The following is a 20,662-nucleotide window of genomic DNA, read 5'->3' as shown; positions in this document are numbered from 1 at the left end:
ACTGCGCCCTACACCAGAGGCCGATGGCATAGTTGTAGGGGTAGCACCTAAAATGGCCGCTGCGGTCGTGGCAGGAACGGGCGCCATTTTGTCCTCATCTGAGGGAAACTGCGGCACATGAGGAAGTGAGGCAGGGGTCCCCATCGATGGATCAGGGGTCTTAATCTTAGCCTTAACATAAGGAACCTCGGCCGAGCCGGTACTATGAGGCCTGGAATGTTTTTGTGACATACCAACCGCCAAATTAGCCTTCAAAGGAAGGACCTCGGCACTGCCGGTAAAAGAAGAACTTCGCTTCTTTGCCCCCTCAACAGATATGGTATCACCACAAGAGCGAGAACGGTGAGCAACCGCTTTCACCGACAAAGCCTTGTCCAGCCTCTCAGAACTGTTGGTAGCTTGAGCCTCTGAACGAGGGGCCTCGGACCCAGGCCCAGTAACAGCCTTATCTGCACGGGCCTCGAACATCCGTTCTGTAACAACCAGCCCAGCCAAGGCCTCGGAGCGCACCCCAGTCTTGTTTTTGAGGGAAGCCGACAGAGAGGCCTCAGAACGAGCTCCGGTACCCCACGATTCAGTAGAACTGGGTCTACAAACAGCCCCCACAGGAGGGGCCTCTGAGCGTACTCCGGTATTCACAGGCCCCTTACGGAGACCCTCAGAGAAAACTCTGGTAGAATTATTAGGCCCAACGGGCACCTCAGGGCGAACCCCGGTGACAGAGCGATCAACGCCCCTCCCGGACCGAGAGGAACCCGGAAAGGTATCCCCCGGCCGGGGTGCTCTGAAAAGTAAAGAACTTACCGGGTGTTTCTTCTTCTCGTCGATGAAGGCCTGAAAATGCGAAGGAGGAGTTCGTCGGAACACCTCCTCCCATCGCTCCAACCGACGTTGAAGTGCCCGGACCGAAAGGGAGTCACAGTAAAAACAGGAGTCCCAACCGTGTTCCGGACCCAAACACTCTAAACAAAGAGGGTGGGGATCCGCCCTCGCGAAGCGACGGTGACACGATGAACAATCTGAAAAGTCTAACTTGAAAGACACAGAAAGACTAGTAAACGAACGCTAGCGAGAGCCAGAGAGGAAAAAAGGGAAGAAAATCTTCCGAGGATGCAAGTGCGTCCGGCCCCGATCGAGCGGAGAAAAGGACTGATGGGTGATGCGCGGGGCGGAGCCAAGGTGGGCGGGGTTACGGCCGCGTGGCGGGCCCCGCGCAGGAAAGAGAGGAGAGACACATTTTTGAAAAAAATTTGGATGCTTTTTACAAAGTGCTCCGGTCCCGTCCCACAGGACTGAGAGATGTCCCACAAGTATGGAGAAAAGGGGACGGGACGTAGGAGTACATGTGGTGGGGAGAAAAAGACACTTTTGCAAGTGAGTATTACCCCTTCGGGGTGAGAGGCAGTGGGATATTACATTATGTGTGAGCGTGGCAGATGTGGGGGCACAGGTGGATGGCGCTCGGTAGAGACAGAAAAGCATTCCTCCGAGCTTGGCCTTGAATGCTTAACCACTGCTACCAAAAGTTGAGTCAAGTGAAGCAAAGGAACCCTGCCTTGTCTTTAACCAGAATCAAGGCAGACCATCGACCGTAGGCTTCAATGTATGCTGACAAATGGAAAATAACTCCCAATGATGCCACCAATGGAGGCACGAGACACACACAATGTGTGTACCCGCCTCTGTTAAGTGGGCGGGACAGCACAGGCATTTTAAAATGCAACAGTGAAGTATGAATGGCCAAAGAAATTGTAAGGGAGGAAGCCAAAGTAGCAGAGGAAAAAGGCCAGCTAAAACAACTACAAAACCAATTTGAAACAAAATGCTTCTAAACTAGATTGAAGCTCTCCACAAATTACTTGACTTTGGTAAGGAAGCAGTTAAAAAACCACAGCGATTGACAAAAGACACACATTAAACAATGTTCAGGTGTATTTGAACGAAAGCTGGGTGACCCGGAGATAATCGCATCTGCCCATGAACATACACTACAAACATCTAAACCCCAGTAACCATTTTCTATACGACTATAGCGCCAAGAAACTTGACAACAGACGAGCTAGATTCGGGAACCTTAGGCCTCCCATAGACAGATTGTTTGAGGCTGCTACACCTCGTAGCCCCAGTTGCAATTCTACTTTACACAATAGAGGTCAAAAGCTAAAAAGTAGAGAGAACATTTAAAGTTGTCCCTGACTCAATCATCCAGAACACAATTCAGAGAACAATTTACTAGTTGAGGCATGGATTATTTGCTAGTTGTGGGTTATGAACCTGGGACACAAATTACAACACATGAAGATTCGCCGACTGTTAGAATTTCCTGGAGATGAAAGTCAGTGGAGGGAAAAAAAAAAAGAGAAAAAAAAAATGCTACCACTCATTGCCCCTTTGAAGGCCTGTGCAAGAACGCCAGTGCTTATGCGCTGGGTTCCCCTGTGTGTCAGAGTGAACGTGTTAATCGCTGCAAAAAGGCGGGGAAATGCAAACTGTGCCAAGAGTGAAACGAAAGTTAATGGAAGGAAAACAAAGCCCAAGGTCAAGAAGATGACGTGCTGCAAAACAAGGCTCATAAAATAGGACAAATATTGCAAGATGTTTGATTGGAATTTTAAAAAAAACTGTTTATTTAGGCAGAGTAGGAGTGTGTAGGTGGATGCTATGCCCTCAAACACACGTTCATTTAAGGTGCCCAGTCCACATGGCTTTGTATCACACAATATTTAAGTCATTTTGAGAAGATCACATTTCATTCTTTAAACTACGTTTCTCAAAAATAGGTTGCACATAAAAACAGCCATGCTCTCGGAACATTGACTTGGTGCCAACATCCAATTTTTCAGGCGCTACCAAAGTAAGGTAGTTTATAACACCCAGCGATATTTCTCAAAGAGAGCTTTTTTGGATATTATGCATATGTCCTATTTATACAGAACGTGCATAGCTTTTTACGTTGGAAGGTGGTGCGCTTGCACACCCAAGAAAACTAACTTCACCTCAAATATCGCTACTGTCTCCATAAGCCAATGTAGAATAAATATGGAGCCAATTTGGCCAACTTAAAGTCTTCCAACAAGCTGAACATGAAAAACAATTTCCTCTCCAAGCAACAAGCCTATTGCTCTTACGTTAGAACTAAAAGTGGCTTCCAATTTGAACACGGTTAGTAAACGTGAAGCAGAAATAATATTTTAGAAAGCTTATCTGGGACACAAATCATGTCGAAATTTCACTCACCTGAATTTCAGGACTTGATTTATAATTGTTTCGCTCCTGTAAAGGAACTTCATTTTCTGTAATAAAGAAAAATACCATCAGTGACGACAACTTGCAACTGGGGAACATAGAAGCTACAGCTACATTGACAGCAGAAAGACTGAAGAAAAGGGTTATGTACACCACCTGCAGCCTGAGTCAGGTTGGCTCGGAGGGCCTGAATGGTCTCCTTGGCTTTCCGCAGTTCAAACTCCAGGACTGGACAGGGTTTTGGATTAAACACACACAGGCAGGCATCCAACCAAGAAAAGGGAAACAAAAATACAAAATAAAAAGCAAAGATGGGTGTGAAAAAAAAGTACAGTTTGTATTGAAACAGAAAAGCATGCAGTCTATATGGAACTCGTGAATACATGCAGCAGACCTGGCTTGAGAGCTAACTGGTAAACACTTTTCAAAGTTACATACAGCCAATTCTGAGCAAGCCACTACTTCTAGCTGTCTGACAAGGGATGTTGCACGTTTCAAAAATGAATTTCATGAAGAGCTGTGTCTAGCGGGTGCTAGATTAAAGTTAAAGAGGGAAGCAGAGATCCCTCGGACATGTTCATGAGAATTCAAAGATTATACACAAGTTCGATCATGTAATGGAAGGTATTGGTCAACATCTTCTAAAAACAACTGTTAAAAAGGTTCCAAAACATTTAATTTCTTAAAATGCTTACGTGTTACTCAAAATTATAGTAAAATGTGTTGAATTCATTTGGTAAAATCCACGGAGTGCTTTTGGAAATTTAGCCTGACATTTCTGCAGTTCAGTTGTAAAAGAAGATCAGCATGACATGCATAGCTATGCAACATCTTTACGTCCCCACGTGTGCATGAAGCGTATACTTGCAATGCAGTGTAAATCTGTCTTATTGCAGATGGCTTCCTGCCAATTTGGCAGCTCGTTTAATATCCCGAAATGTAGGTGTGGCATTCCCACATACACCACTGAAAGATGCCAATATAACCAATCTGGATTCAAACCAATACATGGCGCAATCAACCCAATAGTGATATGATTATTCGCCCAAAACCTCAAATAAGGGCCAATCTTTGATGATGCTGTGCCTGTCCATCACATTAGATGTTAAGGCTCAAGATTATCCGTGAAAAAGAATTTCAGGCTTGACTGGGTCACAAATAGAACCCCAAATTCTTGCCAGTCTACTATACAAAAGTTGCTTCGAAGTTGTTAGAAAAACGCTTATAAAAACAAAATGCCTACTGTGCATAAAATACATAAAGGGAAGGCTCATGTCTGAACACCAATTTAAATAAAACTATAGGCACTCACAATTTTGAAGAGCGCTAGGGGGTAAAATTAGGACATTTGCTTTGACAAAACATTTCACATGGCGTACAATCAATACTCAAATGCCTTCATTCCACAGGGGAGAAACCCTAGGAAACAGTGTGGCTGACTCGGGATCGGGGTGGTAGGGAGAAGGAACAAGGTATTCCCCCAAGATTCTCCTGTACGTTCACAGCTTGCAGATGTGGATCAGTGATTGGCGGCATGCGGAAACTCTAAGTGCTGGCAAAGCTAACAGTTTTTGTTTTTGAGTAGGCATGGTATAGGAATTTTCCACAATGCACTACTGTAACAGTACTTATTACCTGGCAAATGGTGTTAGCTCCAGGGCATATTAGGGAAGTTCCTGGCAAATGCCTCACTAAGGCCTATACAAGAGCCAAAGCTATTGGCTTTGCCAGTGCTTAATTTTAACAGGCATTTTGTGCAAGGAACCAATGCAATGACACAATGTCTCGGTAAGATAGCTCAGGGGCAACGCCCTCACCTTGGAAGCAAGATGACACGGAGCAACACAGGTTCGATGACAGGAGCAACACAGGTTCGATCCCCCAGTCTGCGCTTAGAAACTTTGTGTATTAAGCACATTATAAATAACCAATCATATATCAATGTATAGATCAAGTATCTAAAGGCACACTTGATTTCGACAAATGGTAACACCAGGATCTAGTTCATAGCAGCAATTAGCCCATAACCTTTCAGGGGACTGCTCAGAAATAACACAGGCATCCCCTTAAAAGTACAGAGCTAGTTCAAAGAGATCCTGAGGGGAAGATGTGTTTTGGGCAGGTAGTGAGTGGGAATGTCCACATGGACTAGTATGGCCATGGGAGACTAATGGGTGGGCAAATTGCTAGACACCCATCACATGCTACGTCCCTCCTCCTATCCCATCCCACGACAATACTAGTTTCAATATTTAGGCAGCCTTTACAACCTCAACCAATAGCCACAAATAAAAAAAGTATTCCTTTCTAGGGTTCCCAGGAATGTTCGCAAGCCTGCTGGCAATCCTCTCTCTGCCGTGCAGTCAGACCTCATGGCAGAGAAAAAAATATATATTTTCTATTAATCATGTACCAGCGAACATCCTGGCAATCCCCCCACAGAACCATTCCCCTGAGAAACGTATTGGCTGCGCCAGGTAATGGGTGGCACAGGATTTCTGCAGGGAGGTCGCACAATCCGTTGGATCCATTATTCTGCCAGATGTGTCCTTTTGCCACAGTAAATCCGTGGGCATGAGAACCCAGAGTTAAATCCCGCATATGGCAGAAAAAGAGGATGTAGTAAGAAAACTCGGAAAAACTTTACAGCATTGCTGACCCTGTATCTGTCGGCGAACATGAGGGCGTGAACAAATAGGATCCCTGGTCAGGAAAAAGCACGGCAAAGCCCATTCGTTTACCATAAGAATAATTAAAACACTTGCATAGTGCACTTTACAATTTGATTGGTCCAATAGCTAGTGATATCACCCAACTCAAGGATACTCATTTTATTGATCTCAGAAGGATGAATCGGCTCGCAGGAATTCGAATCCCTTACGTTCAAGTTTCTATACTATGATTGAATGCATAAATGCACCGAGCTCTCCTACAGGCCCTTACAACTTTACTAAACTAGCTGATTGCCTCTTCACCAAGAACAGACTTCATAATCAAAACCCATCACAATCAAAACGTATGCTAGTTATTTTAGAAGTCCATTACCTTTAGTGGTCAAAGCGTTTAGCTCACAGCGCATCCTCTGTGCCTGAATGTCTACAACATAAATGCCGGAATTACCAGGTTACTCACCGTAGTGACCACCTTACTCCTAGACCATAGTCCCCTTTCCTCCATACCTATGGGACATCTCTCCGTCCTGTGGGACGGGACCGGAGCACTTTGTAAAAAGCATCCACATTTTTTTCAAAAATGTGTCCCTCCTCTCTTTCCTGCGCGGGGCCCGGCACGCGGTCGTAACCCCGCCCACCTTGGCTCCGCCCTGCGCATCGCCCATCAGTTCTTTTCTATCGCAGGGTCAAGACCCATTAGCAATAACAGAGGAACCTTATTCGAGGGGATGGCGGGCGGGCGTATGGAGGAAAGGGGACTATGGACTAGGAGTAAGGTGGTCACTACGGTGAGTAACCTGGTAATACTCATACGTCCCGTCCCCTTTCCTCCATACTTATGGGAGATTCCCAAGCACTCCTTACAGGAACTATGGGTGGATGGAAATACCCCTTAGTTCGGCCAGGCTGTTCTTCAGCACAGCCTGGCCGAACTGAGCGTCAGCTCTAGAGCTCATATCAAGGCAGTAATGCTTACAGAAAGCAGATGGGGAGGCCCAAGTAGCCGCTTTAGCGATGGACTCCCAGGGAACATACTTCTGAAAAGCAACCGCAGCTGCCTTGCCTCACACCTGATGTGCATGGAAACCTTTAGGAGGTTTCAGCTTTTGGACGGTGAAAGATTCCGTGATACAGGCAGAAATCCATCTGGAAATGGATGCCTTAGACGCCGGCCTGCCCTGGGGTTTACCGAAGGTCACAAACAGTTGGGAAGAGCTCCGAAGCTCGGAAGTCCTGTCCAGGTAGAACTTAAGAGCTCTTCGGACATCCAGGCAGTGTAGGACCCTTTCCGCCTCCGAGGCAGGGTTCGGAAAAAAGACCGGAAGGGAAATCAACTGATTCAGATGGAATTCGGTCACTACCTTTGGTAGGAAAGCTGGGTTCGTCCGAAGGACTACCTTGTCCTTGTGAAAGACCAAGAAAGGATGCTCCACCGACAATGCCTGGAGCTCACTCACTCACTCACCTCGCTGACGTAACAGCTACCAGAAAGGACACTTTCCAGGACATGTACTTTAGGTCAACCGTAGCCATCGGCTCAAAGGGTTTATGGCACAACGCCGTCAGGACTATATTTAGGTCCCAAGGCGGGTGCAGACTACGAACCAGAGGGTAGATGCGTGTCAAACCAGCAAAATGTCTCTTCACCACCAGGTTAGTTAACGAATAAGAACACCGGTCTGTAGAGAGGTAGGCGGAAATCGCAGAGAGATAAGTCCTGCAGGACAAGACATGAACCCCTGACTCTGCTAGGGAGGATACGAAGGACAGCACTGTGTCAATGGTCGCTACCCTCGGATCCAATTCTTTCTGCAAACACCAATGACAGAACCTGAGCCATTTACTCTTGTAGTGGATCTGGTTGAGGGCTTCCTGGCTGCCTTGATAATGCGCATGTTATCCGCAGAAAAACCCAAATTCTCTAGAGCCGTGAAGTCAGGCACCATGCCGCCAAGTTGAGCGATTGTGGGGAGGGGTGCCACATCTGCTGTTCCCCTTGGTGAAGAAGATCAGGTTACCAGTAACTCCTGATCGGCGGACACACCGACAGGTGTTGAAGTTCTGAGAACCAAAACCTGGCCGGCCACCACGGACTATCAGTAGAAGAGAACAGTTGACAGAGCTCTTCAACTTCCAAATTGCTCGATGAACCAGAGGAAGAGGCGGGAAGGCTTAAGCTCTCATGTTGTGCCATAGGATCTCAAGTGCGTCTCCCAGAGAGGAGGCTCCCAGCCTCCCTCTGGAGGTGTACTGAGGAAGCTTCTTGTTTACTGCTCTGGCGAAGAGGTCCACTTCCGGTGTGCCCCAACGCGAGAAAATCCATGAGAGGATCTCCGCCTTCAACTCCCACTCGTAGCTGACCACTGTCCGCCGGCTGAGGGCATCCGCGGTGACATTCAGCCGGCCCGGGATGTGCACTGCAAGCAGCCAGACCCCATGAAGCACGGCCCACTCCCAAATCTGGATGGACAGATCCACGAGAGGGGGAGACTTCGTTCCCCCTTGCTTGTTTATGTAGTACATTGACACCGCATTGTCGGTTCTTATGCGGACCACCTTGTTGACAATGAGAGGTCTGAACGCCTTGAGCGCCAGAAAAATCGCCAGAAGCTCCAACTGATTTATGTGCAGGAGCTTGTCCTGAGGTGACCAGAGGTCCGAGACCTGAAGAAGATCTAACGTCGCACCCCACCCGAAAAGGGAGGAGTCTGTCGTGATCGTCACCATGGGGGCTGGTTCCTGGAACCCCACGCCCACTGACAGGTTGCTGAGAGATGACCACCAGTCCAGGTCCACTCTCATGGAATCCTGAATCATTATCCGCTTGGAATCCGGGTCTACAGCCTCACGCCAGGAACTCCGAAGAGCCATCTGGGTCCGTCTCATTTTGAGACGAGCAAGAGGAAGAGCCGGTACACACGAGGCCATGAGGCCCAGAAGCCTCTGGAACCACCAGGCCGACATGCTCTCTGACTGCGTAAACATCTGACACGTGGCCAACAGATCTGCTATTCTGTCCCCGGTCAGATACACTCGGCAGTCAACCGTGTTCCAACGAAAACCCAGGAAAGTCAAGTCCTGTGAGACCGTCATGGAGGATTTCCGCCAGTTCACTGACAGCCCAAGATGGAACAGGAGCTGAAGGAGAGACTGGAGGTTGATGGCTGCTGCCAACGGACAAGGGCTGCGTAGGAGCCAGTCGTCCAAATAGGGATACACATGGATACCCTGGAGACGAAGATAGGCCGTAATCACTGACATCATCTTCGTGAAGACACGCAGCGCCGAACTGAGGCCAAAAGGAAGCACCCGAAACTGGAAGTGCTCCTCTCCCAAAGAGAAACAGAGGTATCTCCTGTGTGGATTCCAAATCAGGATATGCATGTACGCATCCTGAAGATCCACCACGCTGAGCCAATCGCCCGCCTGCAACGAGGAGCGAATCTGGCCAGGCGTGATCATCTTGAATTTCTCTTGGGGTAGGGAAAGATTGAACTGGGAAAGGTCTAGGATGGTGCGCAGGCCAGCCTGGTTGTGTTTGGGCACCGTAAACAGCTGGGAGTAGAAGCCCTCCCCTCGCTCCCCAAGGGGAACGGGTTCCACAGCTCTGAGGAGCAGAAGTTTCTGAACCTCGGCCTTGAGGGAGGGTGAGCACGACAGCTGAAAGGGAGGGTTGAGGGGTGGGGTAGGGGGTAAAGGTAAGCGGAAGCCCGCTCGAGCGACTGACAAGACCCATCTGTCTTCTGTGATGCCTGCCACGCCTCCCAATGAGAAGCAATGCGTCCTCCTACCGGGGTCTCGTGCGAGCGCGGAAAACCCTCATTTGGCAGGTTTATCGGTGGCGGTGCCACCTGAACCCGATGAGGAGGCTGAGGAGCGGGAGAAATACCACGTACGCTGTTGTCTACGGCGGTTATTCACTGCAGGAGTATCCACTCTGCGAGATTTGCGGTCGAGGAAGCCCCTAAAACCAGAGGAAGGTCGACCTTGCGACAACGACCTTTGAGCCATGAAGGGAGCTTTTACCAGAACAGACAATGATTTGGCCGTCTGAGTGCTGTCTTTGGTTTTGGTGAGCTCTACATCAGTAGAAGAGTGAAAAAGCTCCTTACCATCAAATGGAAGGTCCAAAACCTTTTCTTGCACCTCCTTCGAGAACTTAGTGGCATGTAGCCACGCTTGCCACGAGGTATCAACACCAAGCATCAGACCCCGAGCCGAGGTGTCTACGTGATGAGCCGCAGCCTCCAGGAGATCCTGGGTCAAGACCCTGGCATCGGAAAGGCCTCCTCTGAAATCCTCCAACTTTTCGACCGGAATGTGCTCCTCAAACTCCGACAGACCTCTCCACATCCGCATGTTAGCTCCCGCCAAAATCAATTCTGCATTGGCCTGCCTGAGCTGCAAGGCCGTATTGGCAAAGATTTTCCTCCCTAGGGAGTCCAGGAGCTTGTCCTCCTTTCCCAAGACCTGAGTAGCCGTCGCAGAGGAGGATGCTGCAGGTCTGGATTGCAACGTAGCCACAGCCACCACTGTGGAGGAGGGAGGCGGACAAGACGACAAGGCCACTTCTTCTGAAGAATGTAGCCTGTACCTCGCGTCAATCTTTTTATTTACAAAAAGTCCCGAGTGTGGCTTTTCCCAAACTCTTCGGACCTCGGCCAGAACGTCCTTCTGCAAGAACAGGCCGGTACGCTCCAAAGGAGACAAGGTGAACGCCCCAGAAACCACGCCCTCCTGCAGAGCAGGTGCCTCGGGCACCGGAACATCTAAGAAACTCATCATGTCCAGTACCCGGTCATGGAAAGCTCTGGTAGAGCGGGGAAGGTCCTTGTTGTCCTGATCGCCTTGAGGGTCATCGGACAGGTCAGGATCCTGCTGAGCCGTGTCAGGCACTGCCTTGTCCACTGGGGACAATGGTGGCACAGGCGGAACCGCAGGGGGAGGCACCACGGGCAAGGGAGACGCCGGCGGAACCACCGTTGGAACGGGTGGAGCCGGAGGTTCGGGTGGACATATCTCCTTGAAAAGCCCTTTGAAATATTCCCTCATGGGGTCGGTGCGCATAAGCGCCTGAAATTTACCGAAAAAGGCGTCCTCAGGAGATTGTTTCGGAACCTGAGGAGGCCTCTCATGAGGTGGACAAATCCAGGGACGTAACGGGGAAGGGTGCCACACCGGCCCCTCTGCCGACGTATCCACATAAATCAAGGGGGCCGCCCCTGCGGGCAACAAAACATTGTGCGGAAGAGGCATCCGGGCGTTCCAATCATAAACCAGCCGGTAAGGATGCACACAAGGGACCTTAGGTTCACCCGAAGAACCGAACCCTACACCAGGGGGCGATGGCGTAGTTGTAGGGGTAGTACCTAAAATGGCCGCCGTAGTCGTGGCGGGAACAGCCGCCATTTTGTCCTCATCTGAGGCGAACTGCAGCACGCGAGGAAGTGAGGCAGGGGTCCCCGTCGATGGGTCAGGGGTCTTAATTTTAGCCTTAACGTAAGGAACCTCGGCAGAGCCGGTACTATGAGGCCTGGAATGTTTCTGCGACATACCAACCGCCAACTGAGCCTTCGAAGGAAGAGCCTCAGCACTGCCGGTAAAAGAAGAAACTTTCTTCTTTGCCCCCTCAACAGATCTGGTGTCACCACAAGAGCGGGAACGGAGCGCTGTCACCGACAGGGCCTTGCCCGGCCCCTCAGAACTGTTGGTATCCTTAGCCTCTGTACGAGGGACCTCGGACCTAGGCCCGGTAGAAGCCTTATCGGCACGGGCCTCGAACATCCGTTCGGTAACCTCAAGCCCAGCCAAGACCTCGGGGCGCACCCCGGTTTTGTTTTTGAGGGAAGCCGAAAGAGCGGCCTCAGAGCAAGCTCCGGTACCCCACGACTCAGTAGAACTGGGTCTACAAACAGCCCCCACATGAGGGGCCTCGGAGCGTACTCCGATGTTCACAGGCCCCTTACGGAGACCCTCAGAGAAAACTCTGGTAGAATTATTAGGCCCGACAGGCACCTCAGGGCGAACCCCGGTAACAGAGCGATCCACGCCCCTCCCGGCTCGAGAGGAACCCGGGAAGGTATCCCCCGGCCGGGGTGCTCTGAAAATTAAAGAATTTACCAGGCGTTTTTTCTTCTCGTCGATGAACGCCTGAAAATGCGAAGGAGGAGTCCGTCCGAACACCTCCTCCCACCGCTCCAACCGACGTTGAAGTGCCTGGACTGAAAGGGAGTCACAGTAAAAACAGGAGTCCCAACCGTGTTCCGGACCCAAACACTCTAAACAAAGAGGATGGGGAAGCGACGGTGACACGATGAATAGTCTGAAAAATCTAGTTTAAAAGACATAGACAGACTAGTAAACGAACGCTAGCGAGAGCCAGAGAGGGAAAAAGGGAAGAAAATCTTCTGAGGATGCAAGTGCGTCCGGCCCCGATCGTGCGGAGAAAAGGACTGATGGGCGATGCAGAGCCAAGGTGAGTGGGGTTACGGCCGCGTGCCGGGCCCCGCGCAGGGAAGAGAGGAGGGACACATTTTCAAAAAAAATGTGGATGCATTTTACAAAGTGCTCCGGTCCCGTCCCACAGGACGGAGAGATGTCCCATAAGTATGGGGGAAAGGGGACGGGACTAGGGGTAAATTAACTCCATTAACGTAGGTTGAAGAGGTGACATTTTGTATACTATGCAAAATCACCCAGCAGTAGTCAGAGCATTTAGGCTTCTCCGAGAGCATGCATACGCTGACACGGGTAGATCTTATTCCAGGGTGCAAATCAGAGGTCTTAGTGGGCTGGAGCGGTCGGGAGCTATGCTCCTATACTTTTTTAAATTTCACTGTTCCTATACTTTTATTTTAAAAAGAAACTGTTCTGGAATGGTTGAGTTTTAAAATAAAAGTGTAGGAAGAAGTTGAAGCTTGTACTTCAGTGCACTGCACTTAACATTCCCTTAAATAGCAGGTGTGCTTGTTTGGGTGTTTGGATTGTCTGTGGGAAGGGGCGCAGCATGGGATTTGTGGAGAGCGGTGGCAGACCAGCAGGGAACAAAGTTACACTACTTCTTTTCGTACACTTCGACCACTCATGCAAATATTCAAGTTGCAAGCTACTAGCCACCCATCAAAGAGTCACTTGGTGTGCTTTGTACTTGCCAAGATTTAAATGTCACTAGCCAGTGGCTAGTGGCGAGTGCACATTTTGCCCCTGGTCTTAGTCTGTGGAAGGAAAAAGAGCTGGGGGGAGATAAAAGGGACAGGAAGGAGGGGGATTCAATTAAGTACCACAGTTAAAAGGAGGTAAAGCTGAGCAGTGCAGAAAATCTTATAGTGGCATGGGTGCATGACCATCCAGTTAGGTGGGTCATAGAATCTATGATGTAGAAAAGATGGGATTACTATAATGTGGATTAAATGAATTGAAAAGCATTAAACTAAAGATTTGAATTACAGGAAAGATAGTACATTCAGTGGTATGTCCAGTCGATTGACTATGGTTGCCCAAGTGGGGCACGGACCTATGCAGGGGTGGCATGAAGTACGAGTGCAGTGAGCTGATGATCATAGTTTAGCATAGTGGGGGAGGCTAACCAGATTTCAGGAGTAGCACGGGCCACCCCCGGCAGCTCCCTGGACACGGCTATGAGCACACTATGTAATATTTGGGAGGCAAGAGGGGCTGGTGATGTGTTTGGACAAACCCTAAAGATGTATCTCTTATTGGCCAGGTATAACTTTATATTATATCTCATGTGGAATTCCAAAATATTAATTCTTGGACTGGTCAGCTTGAGGACCGAGTGAGGCCCAGGCTCGGACAGGCCTATAGGGCAATATGGCAATACCCGAACCAAAAACGCAGAATGCTAGTGTGAGCCTGTTTTTTTTGGTCAAAGTGGGCCACTTTTTTGGCCAATGTGGGCCAGTTTGGTGAGTTACTTCACTGTGTGGCTAGTAGTTTTGACCATTGTTGCTGAATACATATTCTTTAAATTGCACAATTTGCATCACATTTTATCAAGAAACTCCCCCTTGGGTAATATTCAAACAGTCTGTTACAAAAGGAATAAATTGTCATTTGCAACTGTGGGCCACATTTTCATTTGCGCACAAGACCATTTTAAGCCCCTGTCCAACCCTGGTGAGGCCAATTAAAGAATAAACTGTGAAGGAAGATTAACATTTGTGCACAACAGAGGGGGTAATGGGAGTTATAGTTGGACTGACAAATTGCAGCATATGATGAAAGCCTGCCTTGTGTGAGAAGTTCGAGGACCAATTAAGCAGTATCAAAGCTTTCCCATTTCGAAATGGAGCTAAAGAAGTAGCATAATTTAACTGCAGAGTAAACAACTTGACTACCACAGGTTGAGTGCTTCATGTAAGCAAGTATGCCACATATGACTGATAATATGCCAACAGACCCAAGGGCAAAGTACAAATAAGGAAAAGTTACTCACCGTAGTGACTACTATACTCCTAGTCCACAGCCCCTTTTCCTCCATACTTGTGGGACATTCCTTTGGGACAGGACCTTAGTTTTTTGTAGCACAAACAACATTTTTTTTCTGTTTTATTTTTATGATGCAAGTCCAGTGCATGCATGGCCAAAGGCTCCGCCTCACCAGTCCCGTCTCTGGGGCTTGTTACCCAGTCCTTTTCGACCAGCCTAGGACAGGTCCTAACTGATAAGCTAAGACATTTCAGAAGGATGGAGGGAGGGCGTATGGATTAAAGGGAACTATGGACTAGATGTACAGTGAGTAACGTTTGCTTATTCCTACGTCCTGTCCCCTTTCCGCCATACTTGTAGAAGATTCACTAGCACTTGTCTCCCGGAGGGTGGAAGGTTCTATCTGCAAATTTAGCTGAAGAGCTTCTTCAGTACTGCCTGACCGAATTGAGCTTCTGTTTTCGACAAATGTCTAGACAGTAGTGTTTGCAAAAGGCAGAGAGTGAGGCCCAGGTCGCTGCTTTTGCAATGGTATACAAGGGGACATGTCACTGACTTGGCTCCAACTAGGTGAGGATGAAGCCCCTTAGGGTGAGGGCGTTTCTGTAGCATGTAGGATTCCACAACTCATCTAGCAATGGTAGCCTTCAAAGCCACAGAGCCCTACTTTGTGCCCCCAAATGTTACAAACAGCTGAGGTTATTTCCTGAAATCCTTGGTCCTGTCCAGGTAAAGCTTTAGAGCCCTCCTGAAATCTAAGGCATGCAGGACTCTTTCTGGCTCTGAAGTTGAATTTGGGAGGGAAAAAACGCAGACAAATCTCCTCGTTCATATGGAACCCCAACACTCTTGTAGGAAGGAACAACGGATGAGTGCATAGCACTACTTTGTCGCGATGGCCCACCACAAGCGCCTGAAAATAGACTGCCCAGTTCAATACAGCTCACCACAACAGCAGTATACGCTCCCAGACCGCTGCAGAGAAGTGCCAGAACACCTCCAGCAAAAAGAAATTGCCAGCTCACACCATCATAGCACCAGTGCTCACGCTGCTCCACCATCCTTCCAACTCCTGTCAGCCCTGCATTCGGCCTCACTGTGGCTCGCTCCACTCCAGGGGGCCAAATACCCTCTGCTCCTCCTGGCTAAGTGTTGCTGCTGGGAGCCTCTCCACTACTGCCAGGATGTTCAGCGCACCTCCCAGGCCCGCTAACCAGTGCGTAGGGGGCGGAAGACTGCTCCACAGGCCGCGGGAATTCCAGGAGCCCGATTTACCCGGATGCACACGCAGGGCACAGGCTCCACCCACAGGACCTCAGGCCGCCCCAGCCCATGACCAGCCACTCCACGGCCAGGGCTGCAGCCTGAAACAGTGCTGGGGGGAGCGGCCTCCAAACAACATACCAGCACACCATCAAGGGATCCGGGTGTTGTGCCCGGTGGGGGCCCAAACCACGTTCCTGCACTGCTAATCCACGTGGCAGTGCTGGCTGCCACCAGCTAAGTTCTGTCCTCCGCTCCGCCTCTCGTTGCTCTTCAGCAGCGCCCCGCTGTCAGTAATCTCAGCCAGCAGTGCAGATCAGGAGCCAGCACCCTGCACGGCACACAACGGGGAAGAAAGCTCCGTGTTTCAACAGGTATAATGACTCGTCCCCCTGGCCCGCCGGGCTGCAGCTTGGTCTGGTGACTGTCTCAGCACTAGCAGCCCCCCGGAGCCACCTTGCCTCCGCTCCTCGCCACCAACCCACAACGAAATCTATTCTCGGGCAGCAGCAAAGACCACACAAGCCAGACACTTAATAGCAGGCAGCCTCAGTAATCGATCGGCAGCATTGCAGGGTGAGTCAGCCTCGATTAATCAGGACGTTAGCTGGATTTGTGGCTGGGTACACGGGAGCTCACATAAGAGCGGCCATCTTGGCGAAGCTCTCGAGAGCCCCCCTCGTCCAAGACTCTATTCTTGACTTCAGTATGGAAAGGAAGTATAGGGTCCTCAGGTGTCTACTTATCCAAAAAATAAGTCAAAGCATCCTGTTCATATACAACTGTAGACCTCTGCCAGCACACACCCATCAGGTGTACCAAATTCCACTTCTGGGGAAGTGTCAAGACCACTGGCATCTTAGTGTCTCTACCAGGTCTCTCATTTAAGATTCTTCAGATATAAGCTCTTCTAGAACAAGAGAAGTGCCATACTTTAACCCAAAACCAAAAACAGGACTTTCCGCCTCCACCTCCTCCTCCTCCTCATAAATGGCGTTCATAGACCTGAAAAAGTCTTTTAGGCTGCAGTTTAAAAACCTTGGAAGAGCTCTAAGAGGACGTTGAAGGCTTTGACAGCGCCGACTTTGAAGCTGAAGGGCTCGACTTCGACACCTTCGACAACGCTGGTTGGAGTGGAGGAGGACTCTTTCCTTAAGGCGTCAAGACTACAAGCGATGCTCTTGGGTGAGCAAACAGCGGCTTTTGACAACTCCCTGTCGGCCTTCGGCGAAATGGAGACGGAAGCCTCTTTCGCCTTCTTTGAAGGGGTTGGTGCCACTACTTTCACAAATACCTCCAACATTGGAAGTCAGAATTTTTCCAACTCCGATTTACAAGCCCTTTAATTGTAACGTTTACACATTGTCCCTCGAGCGAGGAATCCGAAGAGGGGGATCTGGAGCGATGACGCCTCTTCCTAGACCTCCATGATGAAAAGCGTTTAGAACACGATCTAGAGGGCTTATCATGTTTGCCACGCCTTTTGAATCGGTGAGGGGCCTTTTGGATCGGTGAGGTGAAACATCTCATCTCCTGTCTTCGGGTGATTTAGCCTTCAACGGTGTGATCAAAGCTGATTTAAGGGAGGGCCTGCCTAAGGTGAGTTTCCACTACCGCTCTTTGTTTGTTTGTTTTTTTTGCACATTTATTTTTATTTTGTTTTGCAGGAGAACATAATGTTACAGCATTACAACTTTGTCATTTCAGAAAACAGAGAACATGAAACATCCAACAACTATAAAAAAAAACACCTATTCCCCCACTTACACCCCTGCGCACACTCCGCACCCACTCCACCTCCCCCCCGGTACCGTGTGCTCCTTTATTGTTCAGGATACAGGCCCTAGTCTGTTGAGTAGCCTATGTTTAGGCACCCTTAGTCCACATCCCCCCATTACTCCATAGTCAACCTCTAAGCGGTGCCAGAACTTCGATTGATCCGCTTCATTCCAGCCCCTCCCTATACTTTGACTCCAATCCTGAGGGATCCACCTCCCTTAACCCCATCTGCATGTCAGTTGTCAAGTATCTGACAGTGAAGGGGTATCATTCCTTCTCTGTCGGCCCCGGCCTTCCATGGAGCCCTGCCGTAATTCTTTACATCAAGTAAATGCTCTTGGCCACATTGACCCATTCTCTCTTACTAGGTATGTATTCCTTTTTGCATTTGGTGGCGATGCATGCTCTGGCAGCCAGCAGTAAAGCTGCTGCCATTTTTGGAAGCCTGGAGTAGTCTCCCCGTCCTCCTCCTCCTCCTCCATCCAAAACAAAAACAAAAAGGGGATTTTTATCTCTAGTTATTCCCTCCAGGTCTCTGATCCAGCTAAGAACCTCACCCCAGAAGACCTGCATTGTAGGGCAAGGACACCACATGTGCCAGTAATCCGCCCTCCCTTCACAGCCCCTCCAACACTGTGGACTAACATCGGGGAACATCGTTGCCAGTCTCACCGGGTCATGCTGCCATCTATGGAGGAGCTTGATCGCGTGCTGTCTGTAATGGCATGACAGCAATAGCGACTACCTCCCTCTAAAAATCAACGTATCAGCTAACTGCACCATATCCATGCACATTGTCTACAGACCCCCAGGACCGTGCACCGACTTCCACGATACACTAATCTCTGCACTCTCTCATAACATCAAAAAGACCTCACAGGTCCTACTCCTCGGTGACCTTAACCTAGGGTTGAACGACCCCAAGGACTCCCCTGCAAAACTCCTCAAGAAGGCACTCTCCAACCTAGGCTTCACGCACTCCATCTCCCAGCCCACACACATCAAAGGACGCACCCTTGACTGGGTCAGCCATCACAACTGCACCCTTCTCATCAAGGACAACAACCCTATTCCTTGGTCCGACCACCACTACATCCAATTCAACCTCGGAACTAACAAAGCTGCTTTCTCCCCGCCACCACCCTGCCCCGACACGTACTCCAGAAGTTCACGCCTTCTCACAGCTGAAAACCTTGCACCCTACCTCCTTAACCCAGACCTTCAAACCCCCTCTTCGAACAACCCCGATACCTTAGCTATCACCTTTAAGGATATCATCACTTCAGCTGTGGATGCCATTGCCCCCCTAACTCTCAAAAAAGCCAAAAAAGCCAAACATGCCAACTCCTGGTTCTCCAAAGAACTCCTTGATCAACGTGCGCAGAAGAGGGTTGCTCTTTCCACATGGAAAGCAAACCCGTCTGAAGCCACTAAACAGAAATTCAAAGCCATCTCCAAATTATATAAGACCAACATCACTCGAACAAAGGCTGCCTCCTTTAACACCAGGATCGCTGACGCTAAATCAGGCTCCAAGGAACTATTCACCATCTTCAGGGAACTCGAAAAACCATCTGCCCCCCCCTCCTCTATCATCAAAGATGACAAATGGTGTAACAGCATTCAATCTGCCATGCTTGAGAAGCTTAACACTCTCCAAAGTAAAATTTGTGGCCACCAAAAAGCCCTCTCCGACACTATAGCGAACATGCATGCTAAGCCACCCACCAAGACCACGTCCTCCCCGTTGTTCGAATTTAAAGATATCACAGAGCAAGAGGTCATTACCCTGCTCAACTCCATTAAACCTTCCAATTGCAAAGGGGATGCATGCCCCGCCAGCCTCATCAAGGATTCCGCACCTAGCCTAGCCCCCTTCCTCACGGCCTTTATCAACTCATCCTTCCAATCAGGCCATGTCCCATCAGGACTTAAGGAAGCTTGGGTCCGCCCACTTCTCAAGAAACCCTCTCTCGACCCAACCGTCCCGGGGAACTACAGGCCCATTACGACTGTACCGTTCCTGCTCAAAATCTTGGACAAAGCAGCTTACCTGCAAGTCCAGAAGTTCCTAGAGGACAACCGCCTCCTCGGTCTACGGCAATCTGGGTTCCGCCCTCGCCATGGCACTGAAACGGCCCTCCTAGACCTGAAAAACCAAATGGACGATCTCAGAGACGCAGGCAAACCTGCCCTTCTACTGCTCCTTGACCTCTCTGCAGCATTCGATCTTGTCGACCACAATACCCTGTGTCACCACCTAGCCACACAAGCCAACTTCTCCCCTAAAGCCTGCCAATGGATCACCTCCTTTCTCAAAGATAGGGCCATGAAAGTCTTTTCTGAAGTTGCTGCTGCCACCCCCAGCCTCCTCACCTGCGGTGTCCCCCAGTGTTCCTGTATCACACCTACTCTCTACAACCTCTTCACGAGGCCACTGTTTAGCATCTTGGACTCCCTGGGTATCTCATATACCAATTATGCGGACGATACGCAGGTACTCATCCCACTCACGGGCGACTACCTAGCGGACTCCAACACCCTCTCCTCTATCTACTCTACCATCCAATCCTGGATGGCGGAGAATTGGCTTTGCCTCAATGGTGAAAAAACCGAACTGCTCCTTATTGGCTCACCTTTCACCCTCGGCAATCTTGGGGAACAGTACGCCTCCTTCACCATTGATAATATTCCAATTAAAGTCTCTAACCATGTTAAGACACTCGGAGTCTACCTTGACTCCGACCTGTCGATGGACAGACAGGTCAATGCCATCGCCGCCTCCTCAGCCTACTACACCAAAGTCATCAACGCAACAAGGCCCTTCCTGGCCCGTCAAAGCAGCCTCACGATTGCCAGGGCCATCATCGGGTCAAGACTTGACTACTGTAATGCCCTTCTCGTCGGGACCTCCAACAAAAACATCGCCAAACTTCAGCTAGCCCAGAACAATGCTCTAAGGGCAGCCACCGGCACCGCAAGGAGAGACCACATCTCCGAAATCAGAAGGCAAGTGCATTGGCTCCCTGTTAAAGAAAGAATTATCTTTAAAACTCTTGCCATTACCCACAAATGCATTCACGAGCTTGCCCCCCCCTACCTGACGAACAGAATCACCAGGCACTCCGCCACAAGACCGCTTAGATATTTCTACGCCAACACCATTGTCAGGCCTACCTTTCGGAAACTGCGTGCTGGTGGCTCCAGTTTCCCCACCCTTGCAGCCACGCACTGGAACGCCCTGCCACCTCACC

At 49.6% G+C, this 20,662-nt stretch overlaps 1 protein-coding gene across 8 annotated transcripts in view; it reads right to left on the bottom strand.

Moving 5' to 3' along the window:
- RELCH (RAB11 binding and LisH domain, coiled-coil and HEAT repeat containing) overlaps window positions 1-20,662 on the bottom strand; it is a 1,825,259-nt gene that overhangs the window by 1,609,862 nt on the left and 194,735 nt on the right. For 6 of the 8 annotated variants that reach the window (XM_069613666.1, XM_069613665.1, XM_069613669.1 and 3 more), the window contains exons 3-4: window positions 3,403-3,474; window positions 3,238-3,293 (exon numbers count right to left, since the gene is read on the bottom strand). In XM_069613666.1, the coding sequence (XP_069469767.1) occupies window positions 3,238-3,293; window positions 3,403-3,474 (128 nt within the window). The remainder of the gene's footprint in view (window positions 1-3,237; window positions 3,294-3,402; window positions 3,475-20,662) is intronic. The other 2 variants (XM_069613668.1, XM_069613672.1) reach the window with 1 other exon arrangement.

Source organism: Ambystoma mexicanum, chromosome 5p (genome assembly GCF_040938575.1).
Source record: "Ambystoma mexicanum isolate Mex_15411 chromosome 5p, UKY_AmexF1_1, whole genome shotgun sequence".
Taxonomy (NCBI): domain Eukaryota; kingdom Metazoa; phylum Chordata; class Amphibia; order Caudata; family Ambystomatidae; genus Ambystoma; species Ambystoma mexicanum.
This window is presented reverse-complemented; position numbering and strand designations above follow the sequence as displayed.